General features: G+C 44.1%; 1 protein-coding gene across 1 annotated transcript in view; it reads right to left on the bottom strand.

Annotated features, from left to right (window-relative positions):
• LOC126336611 (diacylglycerol kinase eta) overlaps positions 1-16,848 on the bottom strand; it is a 1,405,164-nt gene extending 1,388,316 nt beyond the window's left edge. The window contains 1 exon segment of the mRNA XM_050000480.1: positions 16,738-16,848. Within this exon segment, the coding sequence (XP_049856437.1) occupies positions 16,738-16,818 (81 nt within the window). The 5' untranslated portion in view covers positions 16,819-16,848.
• Between the last annotated feature and the right edge of the window lie 2,716 nt (positions 16,849-19,564).

Here is a 19,564-nt window from a genome sequence, read left to right as displayed (position 1 = left end):
ACACAGCATTAACTACGGCGAGCAAAGATCTTTTCTTCCGCTTCCACGTACAGGGACTATCATTAAAAAAAAGCAGTCGAAATACGTATAAGCAAAGACCTGAGTAATACAGACACGGGACGTGGGAACAGCGGTACTAATGCATTATCGATCGCAGACGAACGCATCCGGGCAGCACAGACGAAGAGTCGCAGTCCACACACTTAAACTGGGCGCCAGCCCTGCGCCCGCGCGCTGGCCACGATCTGTGGCCGCGCTTCCCCCAGGTAGCGCATTCGAAGACCGGAACCCGTTTCACCGGCAGGGGGCACTGGACGTCGCCGAACTCCATGATGCGTCTACGATGACGTTAGGGCTCCACCCCTAGGCGCCTGCGCATTTCTAGCGACTCAGCGTATATATTGACGAGCCATTGCAGCAACAAGTCAGTAAGCACCTGAAGGTAACGAGCAGCTGTCTCGTTGAAATATTGTGCAGTTTCCACAGCATTATCCGACGCGACGCCCGTGAACCGATGAAGCAGACATCTCTTTCTCAACATATTTTTTTCAGCACCAGAAACTGTGTATCTTGGTGTAATTAAGATGTAAATACACTCCTGGAAATGGAAAAAAGAACATATTCACACCGGTGTGTCAGACCCACCATACTTGCTCCGGACACTGTGAGAGGGCTGTACAAGCAATGATCACACGCACGGCACAGCGGACACACCAGGAACCGCGGTGTTGGCCGTCGAATGGCGCTAGCTGCGCAGCATTTGTGCACCGCCGCCGTCAGTGTCAGCCAGTTTGCCGTGGCATACGGAGCTCCATCGCAGTCTTTAACACTGGTAGCATGCCGCGACAGCGTGGACGTGAACTGTATGTGCAGTTGACGGACTTTGAGCGAGGGCGTATAGTGGGCTTGCGGGAGGCCGGGTGGACGTACCGCCAAATTGCTCAACACGTGGGGCGTGAGGTCTCCACAGTACATCGATGTTGTCGCCAGTGGTCGGCGGAAGGTGCACGTGCCCGTCGACCTGGGACCGGACCGCAGCGACGCACGGATGCACGCAAAGACCGTAGGATCCTACGCAGTGCCGTAGGGGACCGCACCACCACTTCCCAGCAAATTACGGACACTGTTGCTCCTGGGGTATCGGCGAGGACCATTCGCAACCGTCTCCATGAAGCTGGGCTACGGTCCCGCACACCGTTAGGCCGTCTTCCGCTCACGCTCCAACATCGTGCAGCCCGCCTCCAGTGGTGTCGCGACAGGCGTGAGTGGAGGGACGAATGGAGACGTGTCGTCTTCAGCGATGAGAGTCGCTTCTGCCTTGGTGCCAATGATGGTCGTATGCGTGTTTGGCGCCGTGCAGGTGAGCGCCACAATCAGGACTGCATACGACCGAGGCACACAGGGCCAACACCCAGCATCATGGTGTGGGGAGCGATCTCCTACACTGGCCGTACACCTCTGGTGATGCTACCCAACGTGCTCTAGAAGGTGTAAGTCAACTACCCTGGCCAGCAAGATCTCCGGATCTGTCCTCCATTGAGCATGTTTGGGACTGGATGAAGCGTCGTCTCACGCGGTCTGCACGTCCAGCACGAACGCTGGTCCAACTGAGGCGCCAGGTGGAAATGGCATGGCAAGCCGTTCCACAGGACTACATCCAGCATCTCTACGATCGTCTCATGGGAGAATAGCAGCCTGCATTGCTGCGAAAGTTGGATATACACTGTACTAGTGCCGGCATTGTTCATGCTCTGTTGCCTGTGTCTATGTGCCTGTGGTTCTGTCAGTGTGATCATGTGATGTATCTGACCCCAGGAATGTGTCAATAAAGTTTCCCCTTCCTGGTACAATGAATTCACGGTATTCTTATTTCAATTTCCAGGAGTGTATGACCAGCTGCGACATAGTCACGGATATAAACAGTGATCCAACACTGCCAAATGATTTTTATTCAAGTCTTTCATCACAATATCAATTCATTTAACGATGACCGATTTTCGTCCGTAATGACCATCCTTAGATCAGGATATGGTGTAGAGCCGATCTGAGGATGGTCATTACGGACTGAAACCGGTCATCGTCAAAAGAATTGATATTGTGATCAAAGACTGCAATAAAAAAATAATGTAAATATGACTTTTCTGGAGCACTTCGCAATGGGCCCGCCATCTTCACTGCTTTCCGATGTAGCACACCATTCCATTGACAGCAATAATCATCAACTAAATGTGACATGTTCAGTAAAGGGGCCACTGGCTTTCGAAGGTGAACAAAATCATTTGTTGTGACATAATGCGTAAAAAGTCGGTGTCCGATATATTGCACGCCAGGTCTGAAAGGGTTAAAAGCGCTGGATCGTCATTTTCAGGTTACTGTTCCTTGCTGTAGGGGCTGTGATTTTTGATATTTTTCGTCTGAGCCAGCAAGGTAAAACAGAGGCCACTACTTCTACCACATCAAATGGGTTTAGAGCTCACGTACTCACACTGAGCCGTGAACACTTCCCAGTTTATCAGTGGGGAATAACTGAACCTGATTACTACTGTTATCGGTGCCATGCGTGCAATGGTGGTGCCAGGCGCTCGATATTGAATCATTATACTATCGTTAATTGCGCGAGACCTGCACGACCTTATAGCAACCGTTATAGTTCTGCATTATTCTGTTACACTAGGGGTAAGTTCGCGTAATGAAAGAGAGCGAATGTAAGATTAACGGACTCATTTATTAAACGGTTGAGAATCGACCAATAATGCAACCGAGTGGGGTCGGGGGAAGAAAGATTCGAGTTCAGCAGCCTGCCCCAACGTACGTTCATTACAAGCCACGATAGCAGGAGGAAAGGAATTTTAGTATCGATCACCGTACTATCAAATGGGGTCCAATTTCCTAAGGGAAGAAGACTAAGAAGATGCTACTGTGCGTGAATCTCTAGGTAGGGTCCCGTACTAAAGCAAGAACACCGGCAAGACGCGAAACTATTCACAATGACCTATCAGGTTCCCTCTGGGCCGCAGGGCACGAATCTACAGTGCACGTCGGCGCTCATGCTTACCGAACTTCATCTCCTGGAAGCAGCACCTCCGGCCTCCAGTACGGTCACACTAGAACTGCCCTACTGCCCCTTTGTCCAGCACCCATCCGCGGAGGGCGGTTGGCGCCCACCCACGAGAAACGGGCGCGCACCTGAATTGGCCAATCAGAGGGCCGGAATTTCACAGGGAGGCGACCTCGCGACGTTAAAATTGGGGAGGAAGAGCGTTTACACGGTTGGTGAGGCAGTTTGGGGAACTGTGAGAAGAGAAACTTTGGCCACTACTGAATGTTCAAACGACACCACGTGCTACCCTGGCGATCGGAAAAGGGATGGGACACAGGAAGCCATCATGACTGCTGGGAAGACTGCTGCCCTCGCCCATAAACAAAGAAAATTTCTAGCGCCAAGCTCCTCTCACAGATCAGTGTGAGACAAGCTGTAAAAATCGTCAAATAAATCAGGCAACCCATAGAAATTGTTAATATTACCAGAATTATTATTTTACCGGGTTCCAAAATGCTGGGATTAGAAATATGAAATACGAGCACTGAATGGTGAATGAAGTGCACGTCTTTCAGAGTTAAATGTGTGCACCACATCTGGGTGGTGAGGATGGGACGCTGTAGGAAAAATTAGGAGGCCAGTTTATGGCCATGCAGTTCCCTCCTTCGTATGTCTAAACGGAAGAGCGAACAGGAGTCAAGCGAGAACCCCCCTCCCCCCTCACTCTCTCTCTCACTCTCTCTGTACCACACTACGTGACAAGAAGCAACTACACGGAAGTTCACAAAGTCACACCGATCCTCCCGCAGCATTGTTCTACATTGCTAGATGGGAAATTGATTCTTAGTAATTCTATGCGGCTTCTGTGGCGTTATTATGGGAAAGGTGGCTTCTCCGACCACGAAAACTGCTCCCTTTTCAGTCTGCAGACAGACTACACACCCCCAGTGTTTCCTGTCCAATTTTTGATGTGATATTTTCAGGGGCCATCTCGTGATGGTGTGGAAGCGATTGGATTGGTAAATGTAGCGCCTTTCTGCTGTTCGTCGTAGACAGCATATTGTAAAGCCATGTAAATGTGTTGTAGTTACTTGGTGGTGAATTGAAAAGAGCGTTACCGCACTTCTCTCACTATTAACTGTGTTCCTGGTAGACTGCGTAACACTCTTGCATTCAGGAATTGGCGGCATTTGTAGTGCGGGATGCACATCCACAGTATATCTTCCAAGGTGGGTGAGGATGGAATGGAATTGATCATATTGAAGTCTACAACAATAATGTAATGTAACGCATTGCTTGAGTTTCGTTGTAATTTAAGAACGTAATACCTAGGTGAGCTGCTGGAGCCAATTTAAGCCTTTGGGCCTCCACCGATGTTGGGAGAGCTGTGGCTGTGGTGATGCATTTTATAATCCTCTTGCTGTGAAAGTATTCCAGTTGTAGATAACGGAGACAATGAAATCAACGTTGTCGAACAGACGGTGACAGCTTGTTACGTATGGGGCAGACTCCTCAATGTGGTAGCCATTTGACATTGCCCGTTGCCCAGATTCTGAATTAATAGATCATTTAACACCAACAATTAACTATTCACTTCATAAACGGAAAATAACTCCACTATATAAACACGAATTCAGTGAAGCTATTTTGTCTACTCACGTGAGACGACTGGACATGATGTGTCGGGAACGTGTAGTTCATCTTCAAAATGAAAAGCGAACAGCGCTTGTAGCGCGGGAATTTTCCTTTCCCGGAAGAACGCTACAGCTGCCGTACATGATGACTAAGAATTAATTTCCCCTCTGGCAGCGTAGAACAGTGTGTAGAGGTTTACGTAGATTCTGTCCGTATGCGTTTCTTGTGATCGTGTTATAAATAACTCGTGTCTGTATTCCATGTAGTGTTAACGCACTTCCTCCCCAACATGACTGAGCACTGCGTAGCCAGTGATTCACAAAGCACGTTACGGAAGAATTGGTACAACTTCCCGAAACACACTGTAGTTGCTTCTAGTGACGTAGTGTGGTAGGGAAAGTGGGGAACTGACCACTCGCTCTTCTGTTTGCAGACGTATGAAAGAGGGAAGTTCATGACCACAATCCGGCCACCTACCTTCCTTCATGCTTCTATCCTGTACCATCACACTGTCCACCTTGTTTCACGCCCAGAATACAATTTATCCATTAACACGTCTCTACTGAACATACACGTGGACCCACATCCTTTTACTATTAGTTATTAACCCACATCATTTAACAATAAAAACTAATTGTATGCCAGTTTTAATAATATAGTAGTCTTCCATCTCCTGCAACGTGGAAACTGTTCTCCTAGTAAAAATATAAATTGGTTCTTTTTTATAAGAAATATAATGTAGCTTAAATTTGTACTGTAAAAAATTTACCTTAGCAGTTGCGAGTTTTGCGTTATTCCAGAAAAACGTATAAAGTGGCATATAAAGGTCCCCCCCCCCCCCCCACCAACCCAAATTTCCCGCGGTCACATTCCTAGTTCGCGTATAAACGAATTTTGTCCTCTAATTTTCCTTCGTTGACTGGATCATTGGAACAGTCACATGCTTACATAGGGATTTGAAGTGGAACGACCACATACAACTAATCGCAGGAAAGGCAATTTTGAAGTTTTAAACATTTTTATTGGCAAAGTAGAGCAACTGGGCGTTAACTTGACTACAGGATGTATGTATAGCCACCTCGGTTGCATAAAATTATTGTCAGATTGACCATGGTTTCAAATGGTTCAAATGCCTCTGAGAACTATCGGACTTCACATATGAGGTCATCAGTCCCGTTTATCATCTGTATTTCTTCTTTGAGTAGCAATTTTAATGGTTAGTAGTGTATGTACCGTGCCTCTTTTGCCAACACGAGTTAGCTGAATGCGCCCCATTATGTATGTACCCTACATCTGAGGTCACCAGTCCCCTAGAACTTAGAACTACTTAAACCTAACTAACCTAAGGACATCATACACATCCATGCCCGAGGCAGGATTCGAACCTGCGACCGTAGCTGTCGCGCGGTTCCAGAGTGAAGCGCCTAGAACCGCTCGGCCACACCAGCCGGTAACCATGGTTTCGACAGCGCTAAGGCGGTCTTAATCAGAATAAAAATTACGTAGAATTACCTAGAAAATATAATGACGTGGCTTGGAATATAATACGTTTAATATTATTATTTCCATCAAATGTACAGACAGTGTAGTAACATGTAATCACACAATGGGTGAAAAACATCTGAGCAGAACTGCTCACATCAAATAGAAATTGTCACAAGAATAAAAATTAAAATGTAAAAATGTAACATGTTTGTCAGCTGGAATAAAATATTCCATCGAAATACAATGGCAGCTTCGAGGTCACTTAGGGCCAAGAACTGCATCAAACAGCTGCCACTTTCACACTAGACAGCTAATAGGCCAAGGCAGCCACGAGCTGGACACGAAAACGGATTCGCTCCATCTAGCAAGAAGTGATCGAATTACAGACAAGAGCAAATGAGGCACTGCAACGACAATTTTAACAATTACACGGAACAACAGGAACCACTGCAGGAAAGTTACAACATACCGTAACAGTCTTATTTTACAAAAGAAATACATTTTAAACAATGTATAGAGAAAACGTGAAGTACCCAACCTCTCAGTATAACAATTTCATTGTCACCAGGTGTAGTGAGACTGGCATTCTCTTTGAGATAGCTGGAACTTTTATAGAAGACACTGTTTATTTCAAAGGTCAATATAATTTTAAAAATGAGAAAAATTCATGATTCAGTGTTTACTTCAATTTCAAATCATAAGTAATAAAGCAAAATGTTTTTCGCGAAGCACTTATTCACTTCCCGCGAAAACTAGTGTTCCGCTGAACACAGTTTGAGAAACCCTGCATTAAGTATACTTCAGATGTCCTCATATGGGTTCAGATACAGTTGAGAATAGTGTAAATATGACAATATAAAATAGGGGTTAGTTATCGATTAAAATTACGTCTATGTCAACATCAAAACCCTTCGAAAACCCTTCTGTCTAGCTCTACGTATTGCAATACCGTACGTTACGTCTCTACTTAAAATAAATAGAGAAAATAATTGTTGGGAGCTACTATCGTAATATCCATCGGTGTTTCCACCACACTTATGGAGATTTGTTCGTCAGTTATCAAACTGGATTAACAGAAAAGACGGAGCTTAGTCTAATCAAATAGTGTTTTCGCGTTTCATCACGGATTTGCTTTTCCAGCATGAGACCACCACTTAAGTATTCTACAGTCGTCAGTAGCAAGTGCATTAGCGAAGACGCACTGTGTTTCGTACTCTCAATATTTCGAGAGAATGCAGCTCGTTACGACTGGGGAAAGGTCGTACTTTCCCCATATTCACCTAGCGCATTGTCCACGATGGGAAAATAAAACGAAATCGGACTTACAGCGAATCACATTTCCCGCAATTTATCAACGAACGGAGCAGCTACGGGTATGTTAATGATTAAGAGCTGCAATTCTCTGAGACAAGTAGAGCGGCCACCAGAGTAGGTTAGTGTTATTGGTGTTGTTATCAGGCTCCATAGGGCATATGAGAGGCATCAGATTCTGAGTGGTCACAGTGAAGAACACGAAAATGCTACGTACTCGTGTGAGACGTGTTATCAGCAGCTGACAGAGTTTAAAAGGCATCATTGTGGGTCTCCTTTGGGGCCGCAGGCCGAATCCTGGAATACCCAAATCTGTGGAGCATGTAGAGGTTGACAGTGACTCGATGTTGAATCGCATAGCAACTGAGGGTGGACTTACTCGTCGTCGAGGTTCGAGTTGAAAGCGTCTGACCACCACAATGAAGGACAGCCATTTGTGCACCAAGCAGATCGCAGTCTGCTCCTGCCAATAGGGAACAAGTAATGGATTCGCGTAATCTTGCAGCAACGGTCGAAGACTACCAGCAGTTGGTCTAGAGGACTACTGCTCCACTCATAGGCTGTCGTTAAGAGCACTACACAGACGGTGGCTGGCATGTGTAGTGGTGTCGTGACAGAGAAGCATGGACTACTGGTTAATGATGGCACCGCATTGTGTTCAGCGATGAAACGCAGTTCTGCACAAACCCGAATGCTCATCGACGGCGTGTATGGCGGCGACCGGGGAAAAGGTTCCATTCTACCATTGCGGTGTCGCTCCTGTTGTCGTGGTGTGGGAACTATGGCGGCCCAACAGTGTGTCACGGACATCCTGCGTTCTCGTGTGTTATCTCACATGCGACAGTGTCATGGTGCTATTTGGCAAACAGCACAATGCTCGTTCACACATGGTGTGTGTCTCTGAGACGTTTCTGCGTGATGTTTAGGTAATCCTGTGGCAAACAAGTACCCTAGATCAGTCCCCGATAGAACTTGTATGGGACCAGCTTGGACAACTCCGTCCCCATGCCAGTATCCAGCATATCAAGTACTATTTACACCGCCGACCGGGGTGCCCGAGCGGTTCTAGGCGCTACAATCTGGAACCGCGCGACCGCTACGGTCGCAGGTTCGAGTCCTGCCTCGGGCATGGGTGTGTGTGATGTCCTTAGGTTAGTTAGGTTTAATTAGTTCTAAGTTCTAGGGGACTGATGACCTCAGAAATTAAGTCCCATAGTGCTCAGAGCCATTTGCACCATTTGAACTATTTACACCACTTGTGGGCTAGCTTGCGTCAGGTGAAGATACAATGACCTTGTGCCATCCTTCTCAACTAAAAAAGTGCATGCATCCAGGCCAGGGGGGAGTGTGGGGGGGGGGGGCGTTACATCATACTGTGAAGTGAACTCTTACTGCCACGTTTTCTTGTAAATTTGACTCGATTTGGTAATGAGACATCACATACCTTCTCAACCCGTGAAGTTTCATATCGTTTCCTCCTCCACTTTTCGGTGCCCTACATTTTTTCTGGCACTGTGCGTCAGAACATATAGGCAACTTACAATAGTTAATTTAGAGGCGAGTGTTTAAGGGCGTGACAGTTATGGACAGAAAACGAAACTTCAAGGAATAGAGAAATCTGTTTTCGAACATTGATAGGAATTGATTACACACCAGAGAATCGACAACTACAGTCTAGTTCGTAGGAGCACCGAACGCTTGAACCCCACATCCGGTTGCAGTCGTATAGATCTCGGTGGTCGGATGCGTGTCTAGCCGGTAGAGTCTAGCGTGCGTCCATAAGATGAGATTGCACATCAGCCAACACCACACCCATTTCTAAAATTAGTTTTTCGGAGAGCATTTCACCTTTCGCATTAAAATCAAAGAAACCACTGTTTTTGTATTGGATACTGTACAACTGACTCGGCAGGAAGAAGAACCCATCAGTTGCCTCTGATTTAGTGCGGAGAAGTGATCCATCCTTTGTCATCGCTTGTCGTACTTTTTCTACTGTGAATTTTAAGAGGTCATACCAACTGTGCATCTTATTATTAAATTCGTCTATAATAGCAATGATCCGTCCAGAGACAGAGTATTAGGTCTAATAGATAGCATTTGATTCTTACTTTTTGTAACGTATTTATTTAACAAATGCACGCAGGGTAATATGGCGTAAATGCTTGGGCTCGCCATATATTCCCAAAATACCGCACATTTATCTTTTCTTATCATTAAACAATTGCAAACAAAGTAACTGATACAGAAACATAATCACAAAAAGTAACACTCCAAAATTTTGGTGGCTACGGCGTACAAAGAAGTGTTAAAATTAAAGCAAAGAAGCGCAGACCGAAGAAAATTCGAAGATCGAAAAACAAGATACAGTTATAGGGGAAAAAAACAGGTCCAGCAAAGACGAAACGTGCAAATGAAGAGAGAACATTTGAATTGTTATTATCAGAATCTGAATCAGAGGTGGATTTGGCCAACTTGTGTGACGACAGTGAAGCAGATTATAAGGATGCTGATTCGAAACAAAACGTGTATGATATCTGAGAAAATATGGAAAAATTTACTGTAGATACTTAATCTTGCTCGCATTGGAGTTATTCAGGATGTAGTGGTTGAGATAGTCCGTATAATTATTTATTCTATGTATCTTAACGCAAACAGTGAATTTCAAATTTTTTTAATTGAACCTGTTTAGTACTGAACCTTACGCTTCATTTCGATGGTTTATATTGATATGTTCTATTTTTAGAGTAAGCCTAATTTAAATCATTTAGCACGCCAAAGCAAAATTAAATTCTAAAGGAAACTACATGAAACAGAAAATTACAAGTTAAGATGCTTTATTTTAGCCCATTTGATGCGTCATTATTCCCGCTATGTTCAGATAGAATGACACATGCAAAATCTACGGTAGATGCGGTGACTTAGTACTGATTGTGATATAGGATACGTGGATGAAAGTTTACGAACAAACTCCATGACGAACGAATATAATCTTATGACTAATAATGGATGTCTCTTAGGCACGCTAAATTTCCGCATCCTTCTCTATGCGTAATCAAATATAATTTTTTTAATACGTCTGTCAATTCAAAATTATTTCTTGTATAACACGAGAATACGTTCTCCTACACTGGTCAGCCAGATCATTATGACCACCGACATATCATCGATATAGACTCGTCCAGGCGACAGCAACGTCACCTGGCGAGGAATGACTGCTAGTCAGACACACGCACGGTGCATGTACGAGTAGTATCAATGACCGTGTTGCCCGTCTGTAGAATGGAGAAGGCGCGCGCTCTGCCTGGCGTTCTATCGGACGTCATAGGCTGAGCAGACTGGTAAAACATGACTGGCGGAGATCTGTGGCTGAACTACCGTCAGACTTTCATACTGGGCTGAGTACAAGTGGGTCTGAACACGCGGTGCATAGAACACTCCGCCAGATGGACTTGCCGAGCAGTTCTAGGCGCTACAGTCTGGAAGCGCGCGACCGCTACGGTCGCAGGTTCGAATCCTACCACGGGCATGGATGTGTGTAATGTCCTTAGATTAGTTAGGTTTAAGTAGATCTACTAGGTGACTGATGACCTCAGAAGTTAAGTCCCGTAGTGCTCAGAGCCATTTTGAACCGAACACTCCAAGTCACGGTCCTCCGCAACAGACGACCCATGTATGTGCCATTGTTAACGTCACGACATCTGCAACTACGACTGAAATGGGCACGTGACCATCGGCGCAGTGGCAGAGTGTTGCATGGTCTGCTGCATCGCTATACCTTTTTCATCATGCAAATGGGAGGGCGCGAATCCGTCGTCTTCCAGGGAACAGCTCCTTGACACCTGTACTGCTGGACAGAGACAAGCTGGCGGCGGCTCCATTCACGTGGCGAACATTCACATGGACACCCATGGGTCCAGTGAAGCTTCCTGAAGTCTTGTGACTTCCCTTAAAAAATCGTTTGGTGAAACGACATTGATCACTGGAGCACATTTCAATAGTTAGACGACAGGTTGCTGAAGTCACGTAGTAGCATTAAGTATATTTGCTTACATGCTTGTGTTAAACATTGAGTCAAAGTGATCATAGAAGTTTGTAAATATGTTACGGTGATTTCTTAACACTTTCCATTTCTCAAAAGTATGAGATCTAACCAAAAGCCGTTTTTTCTACTCTGAATTCCAGTAACGAGGTGAGAAAGAATGCAATTATTTAGGGTATGAGTGCGAAATTTTGCGAAATCTTCCGGTAACTGCAAAGCTGCACCCCTTAGGTGTCTAGTGGGTGGTAGATGAGCAGTACCTACATGGAAACTTCTGCCAAAATTGTGAAGCGGACCGCGTTACGCCGCTAGTGACCCTCTATGTACGGACATAGGTCAGCTTATAGGAGCACGTTACCTTCATCCAAGATCCAGCTAAGCACATGACTTACCTAATTTTTTCCCGAACCAAGTGTATATATACAGGTTGGTCCATTGATAGTGACCGGGGCAAATATCTCACGAAATAATAAAAACTACAAAGACCGAAACTCGTCTAGTTTTAAGGGCACGCTAGATGGCGCTGCCATAGGTCAAACGGATATCAACTGCGTTTTTTAAAATATGAACTCCCATTTTTTATTACATATTCGTGTAATACGTAAAGAAATGTTGATGTTTTAGTTGGACCACTTTTTTCGCTCTGTGATAGATGGCGTTGTAATAGCACAAACGTATAAGTACGTGGTATCACGTAACATTTCGCCAGTGCGGACGGTATTTGCTTCGTGATACATTACCCGTGTTAAAATGGACCGTTTACCAATTGTGGATAAGATCGATATCGTTTTCATGTGTGGCTATTGTGATCAAAATGCCCAACGGGCGTGTGCTGAGTATGCTGGTCGGTATCCTGGACGACATCTTCCAAGTCTCCGGAACGTTCGCCGGATGGTTACGTTATTTAAGGAAACAGGAAGTGTTCAGCCACATGTGAAACGTCAACCACGACCTGCAACAAATGATGATGCTCAAGTAGGTGTTTTAGCTGCTGTCGCGGCTAATCCGCACATCAGTAGCAGACAAATTGCGCGAGAATCGGGAATCTCAAAAACGTCGGTGTTGAGAATGCTACATCAACATCGAGTGCACCCGTACCACATTTCTATGCACCAGGAATTGCCTGGCGACGACTCTGAACGTCGTGTACATTTCTGTAATTGGGAACAAGAGAAATTACGGGACGATGACAGATTTTTGGCACACTTTCTATTTAGCGACGAAGTGTCATTCACCAACAGCGGTAACGTAAACCGACATAATATGCACTATTGGGCAACGGAAAATCCACGATAGCTGCGACAAGTGGAACATCAGCGACCTTGGCAGGTTAATGTACTGTGCGGCATTATGGGAGGAAGGATAATTGGCCCCCATTTTATCTATGGCAATCTAAATGGTGAAATGTATGCTGATTTCCTACACAATGTTCTACCGACGTTACTACAAGATGTTTCACTGTATGGCAGAATGGCGATGTACATCCAACAGCCGGCCACGATGGTCTCGCGGTTCTAGGCGCTCAGTCCGGAACCGTGCGACTGCTACGGTCGCAGGTTCGAATCCTGCCTCGGGCATGGATGTGTGTGATGTCCTTAGGTTAGTTAGGTTTAATTAGTTTTAAGTTCTAGGTGACTGATGACCACAGATGTTTAGTCGCATAGTGCTCAGAGCCATTTGAACCATTTTCTTACATCCAACAGGATGGATGTCCGGCACATAGAAGCGGTATGGAATAGCATATTTCATAACAGGTGGATTGGTCGTCGAAGCACCATACCATGGCCCGCACGTTCACTGGAATGTGATCAAGATTTTTTAAAATTTCATCCGTAAAAAATGCTTGGTGAAAGACTGCGACGTTAAAACATTGGGTTAATTTATAAAAAACTTTATCTTCTACCAGTCACTATTTTATTTTTATTTATATTTTGGACGACAGCTGTTTGGGAGATGATTAGTATTTTCAAGTGCGTTTTTCGTGGATTACCCTATTATTCGTCATGTTTTAGATGTGTTAGGCGCTTCACTGTTGTTACCTTTACTATAATATATATATATATATATATATATATATATATATATATATATATATATATATATATATATAATCGTGCAGTTCTGTAAATAATGACTGGCGAATTTGAAAAACGAATGTTATTTGTGTAACATGACGAGGCAGTACACCTGGGAGGGTTTGAGCGAAACTGGCACCCTCTGCGGAAGCCTACGTAGTTAGACGGGTATTTATTCAACCACTTTGGACAGTGGCTAAGAAATAGCGGCTGTTTATGACGTAAAGTGTACAATTATCTTTAATAGTCACTTTTATTTTCTTCCACGACACTTTCCTGAGTCTTACACCTTCATCTTATGATGGATCATTGGACTACATTACAAATTAATTTGCTAAATCCAGAGAGCTGTCTATTAGGAAGCTCATTACGAGAATATTCTAGTAAAAAGCACTCGGAGGATGGTTATAAACATAGACTGTCGTCGTTACATGGCACCCAGACACGAAACAATGGCGCAAGATGTGTATAGACTAAGTTCTTATTTCGTGTCTGGGTGTCCCATGATAAATTACGAGGGAACCTGAAATACTAAGCTACACGTGTCGTTCCAAGCTAAGATCATAGCGCAAAAAGAGAGCAGTATTGTCAATAGAGGGTACATGTTCTGTGTTTTCTGCAGACACAGTTATGTTGTGGTACAGATAGCAGATGCATCATAGTGTAAGGGTCAAATGGCGTACCAAGTGGAAACCTGCTCCAAAGTTGAAGTATACGGACAGTGCAATTCTTTGGGCAAAACGTCTAAACTGCACATAGATTCACCGTGAAACTCTGCTAGTGTATTGAACAACTGCAGCGTCGTGTCCAGTTGTAGTGAAATCGTGCAAAGTGTAAATAAAAAGAAAATCGTGGCTGGTAGCAGAAGACGTTATTTTACAACTAATCACATTGCTTTTGCGGTGGTATTTACAGTCCATTTGTAATGGATAAAATTAAAAAAGCTCTTGATTACATTTTTATCTAACTGTTACTATGTCTTTCCGTGAGCAGAACAACTACTCCATTGCGAAACTCATAAATACATTGGAGTGAAGACGGACCGCTCCCTCATATTCAAAGCCCACTGTGAAGAAACCAGCGTCAAAGTAAAAGCGTGGAACAACATCATCCGCAAACTTACAGGAACCACCTGGGGTGCCCAGTCAAAAGTGCTTAGAAGATCTGCCTTGGCACTATGTTTCTCCGCCGCAGAATACGCAGCACCCGTCTGGAAAAGCTCTGCAAATGCTAAACATATAGATATAGCCCTGAACAAGACAGGACGCATTGCTACAGGCTGCTCACGACCTACTCCTGTCAATAAGCTGTACCAAGGAAATCGACCCTAGACATTCCTTGTCCGGACATGACCCTCAACAGCCAAGACTGAGGTCAAGGAAAAGCTTCCTGCAGAAAACTATGGCAATTCGTTCATCTCCCAGAATTCGCAGAGAAGAGCTTTGTCGAGACTCCCTAGCTGAAGACAATCACATAACGGTCAAGGAGGAAATAGTTGAAGGTTCACACCTGTCATACGTGACGTGGAAGACTTTGAATAGACTGCGAGTTGGGGTGTCAAGGTGCAAAGTCAACCTCAGGAAGTGGGGCTTCAGTAATGAGGAGGAAACTTGTCAGTGTGGTGAGGTGCAGGACGAACAACATCTGCTAGTCTGCAGGAAGCTACCGGCTGCATGCACTGTCTGAGATCTTGCTACACCCAGCGAAACTGCTGTGATAACCGCCGAATACTGGGCCATTCAAAAAATATAATCATCTTGCTGCTTGTTTATCTGCTGCTTGTTTGTATATGTTATTGAATCTGTGTCATAAATACTACTGCACACACTTAATTTTGAAAATTTGTTATGTGAATGAATATTTATTAGTTTTTGTAATTATTTTATGTCCTGGACTCGAAAAAGAAATAAAAATAAAATGTCTTTCCGTGTGGCTAGGCCATCCTCAAGTAATTTTCAGGCAGGATATTTCGGTCATAGCTGTTCAATACAAACGTGATCAGGACTGTTTTGTTCATAAAATATATCGCGCTCCTTCGGTCAAAAGGAGTCCAAATTTAGAGAAACTGATACAGTTAGGCTCTCTTAACAATGAATAGTTACAACTTTATTTGAACGAAAGCCAGTTTCGTACATTTGTTCAAGGCCGCAAAGGTGGAGGGACTTTTATCGACGAGGATCTCAACGATTGGTATGACGCTCCGATTGTTATTTACAGAGAAAAGGTGATTGTAGTAAAAGTAGTATCATGAATCTGTGTCAGTTTGTAGTGTATGCAGCATTCAATAAAATTTATTTGGCCTCCCATAATAATGTGTAACTTACGTTTTGAAGTCCTGTTATATATTTACATCGACCCACAGGTTTATTTTGATGGAATATCTACGAAATAAAGTTCGAAAAATACAAGTGAATACTTTCGCCAAATGAAACTGTAGTTAATGCACTTACCCACGTGGACAGTGAAAGTCTAGAACCGCATAGTGAAGGAACATAAAAGTGACTGGCAAATTTATTTGTTTAATTTATGATTTTAGTTTATCATTTAAATAAACAGGTGTTTGCAAGTAATCGTACCTTTCGTGAATAAGTGCACACAAGCTTCGTTCTCGTGCTGATAAAATCAATTATTGCACGCAATGCACATCATAAATCATTTACGGCCACAACAAACATGACTGGTTGTCATAGAACGTCCTTCAGTTCTAGCCCTCTGAAGACAGGCATAGTTACGCGAAACCACAGATTTCTGGAATTTCAAAATGAAGTTCGAAACTGACAACTGGCTACACTGGGGAAATAAAATTGTAATATAATCCACTGACACAATTGGAAATAACTGTGTAAGCACTAAAACGATGCAGTAAAGCAAAATAAAAGTGACTGATAAATATTTTTATTTATCATTTATGTGCATCCATAATTGCAAATAATCGTATCTTCTGTGAATAAATACACACAAGCTTCATTCTTGTACAAAAAGATGCAGAATAATACTGTGCGCTACGCAGATTTTGTACCACAACAAACTTGACAGGTTTTAGTACCGCGTCTGAAATAGGCACAGTTGCCCGAAACAGGTACCGGCAACGAACACCGTCCATTAGGGACAGGTTAAGAGGAGGAGGGAGGGGTGCCTGTCCGTGTGGCTACCTTGTTGACGTCCGCTCGTGGCTGCTGCGGCGGCGGAGGCGGCGGCGTCTGGGGCGCTGTCGCGTGTTCTGCGTCGACCATGGCCCGTGGCGCGGGGCCGGCTGTTGCGCGGCTACTGGCCGCTGCCCGCGCCGCCCGGCGCTGGCCGCGCTCCAGACTCCTCCACCCCCACCACCCCCTCCCTAAATCAATGCGCGCGTGCGTACGGTACGCCAGGGCCGACGCCCCGCCTCCCGGCCACCCGTGCTGGCTCCGCACCTCTCGGGATAACGATATCAAACAGCGGGCCGCAGCCGCTGCAGCCGCGACAGGTGTTTGGGCTAGCAGCGCCGCATGGCCCGGCCTGCTCTGCCGTGCTCCAGTTTATACCCACCCGCTTCCGGCAACACGCCGCCCGCTCGCACTTCCCCACTGCCCGCAACTACGTTTCTTTGCTCTCTCGTGCAATGTCTGACAAAAAAAGAAAGCACCTTGCAGACGGGGACGAAACGAAATGAACCATCACGGGTGGCTGGGTGTATGGTACTACAATCTAAGACAAAAAGAAAAAGGCCATGTGCGAGTATGACACCGCAGTGAAGTTAATTACGTATATACACTACTGGCCATTAAATTCCTACACCACGAAGGTGACGTGCTGCAGACGCGAAATTTAAACGCCAGGAAGAAGATGCTGTGATATGCAAATGATTAGCTTTACTGAGCATTTAAACAAGGTTGCCACGGGTGGAAACACCTACAACGTGTTGACGTGAGGGATGTTTCCAAACGATTTCTCAGACACAAACAGCAGTTGACCGGCGTTGCCTGGTGAAAAATTTTCACGCAGTTTGGGTGCACATATCTTGAGAAATCAGTACCTAGAACAACCACCTCTGGCCGTAATAAGTGGATTTTAAGCCCGTTGTGTGGAAAAATTGGCTACGACTGGAGAATAACATTACAGCATTTACCTTAAATGGCACTGCAAGTTGGTGATGGCTTAGAGTCTCATGGAAGTTTTCTGTATTAAAAGATACATGACACTTTTTTTATGAAACTCCATTTAGGTTTGAATCAGCTTAAAAAAGATGGTTACATTCTATATAAATATGACGGACTTGATACTGTGCACCTAACAACAGAATAGCCATTTGTGGAGTTTAAAACAACTATAACGGAAATCGGTTTGCAAAAGTTGTAAACTTTAAGTTCTATGGTATACAGAAATTCCGCAAGAATTTGGAGCAGAAGTGTTTCCAGTATACACCTAGGGTCATTTGTAGAGCTTTAACAAAATAGTGTTATGCAGGAAATAAAATTTCCAAATGCTTTCAGCTAGAGGAATTGCGGGAACGAACAGAGCTAATTGTCCGAGTAATAAATCAGACATTGCAGGAAAAAAATCAGGTATCTATTAAAGTCGAGAATATGCCATCCTTTTGTTGCTACATTTACCAGTTCAGACGTAGAGTGTATAAAAATTGAGCTGGATGTTATTAAATCTACACGAAACAAAAATGAAGAAAGAGTTTCCTTTCAGAGTGTAAATCAATATGCAAACTTACAATAAAATTTTTTGCATGAGAATATTTGTTTTCTTATTCCCTGCCCTAACAATAGAATCCTAAATATTCCCGTATTTACGATAATCTACATCCGTTTCTTTTGGATGGGGGAAGTGGGTAGCTGAGTGAGCTTTACAAGTAGTTGGAAGTATGTCGTTCCTTACCTATATGAACCGGAAGTGAATGATGATGCTCATGCAATTGCGCTTATAATAAGAAAAAAAGTTGGATGGAGATCCTGATTCCTATTGGTCCTGGTGATGTGTGATCTTGTCTTAGATCGTCGTGTGTCCCAACACTGGCATACTAGCGCGGCGACTTTACCGCACGTGCGGATATACTTGAGATACGATGAAAAAGGTGCTCTCTGTCGCAGTAACGACCTTGTGTATCAGTGGCTTTGATTTGGCACCCGCACTGGCTCTTTTACGCTGCTAAGTCTGATGTTGCTTCCTTAATTCGTGTTACAAATTATGATTGGTCGATTCAGGAATCATAACCGTAAAAGGGGAACTGCACACAAGAGAAAGAGCTATATAGCACTGTTGCTAACACTGAGTAGGGGTCTCACAAACCACAGCGATCGAACCTTGTGTCACCGACCTCTCGACAAGTCAGTACGTAGCAGATTAATAAGCGTGTGTAACATACGGGATGATACAGATAAGTAGTTTTTCTCTGTAACATACAAAATAATAAATGGGAAAAATATTTATTTAGATATGTAAACGCAAGAAACTTTACTCTTACTGCGGAGTTACGATCGTAGTTTATTGAGTTACCAGTAATCCCCAGTTACTATTCTTCAACCAATCGAAGTCATACATGTAGAAGAACTTCCAATGTCTAATTACTTTAAAAATGATTTAATGCGTGAAATATTTGACATTAATCATTGTAAGTTCTTTATGGTTGTTGAAGCAATACAATTACGTTGGTTTTATGAAATTCATATTATTCACCCACGGACAAAAGAAAAAGTGAAAACCAGAACTGGTACACCAAAAAAGTTTGGAAGTATACGGTATTTAAAATTTGTTAGAAGTCGCTACGAGTTCTCATTCTCACGCAATGGCTGAATAGCAGCACCAAGAATGCGTTGTGCGACATAAACAAAGTTGATCGGCGTGTTTCTAAAAAATGGCTCAGAGCTCTGTGGGACTTAACTTCTGAGGTCATTAGTCCCCTAGAACTTAGAACTACTTAAACCTAACCAACCTAAGGACGTCACACACATCCATGCCCGAGGCAGGATTCGAATCTGCGACCGTATCGGTCGC

Source organism: Schistocerca gregaria, chromosome 2 (assembly GCF_023897955.1).
Source record: "Schistocerca gregaria isolate iqSchGreg1 chromosome 2, iqSchGreg1.2, whole genome shotgun sequence".
In the NCBI taxonomy this organism is placed as follows: Eukaryota; Metazoa; Arthropoda; class Insecta; order Orthoptera; family Acrididae; genus Schistocerca; species Schistocerca gregaria.
Note: the sequence above shows the minus strand (reverse complement) of the source record. Positions and strands in the feature narration are given on the sequence as shown.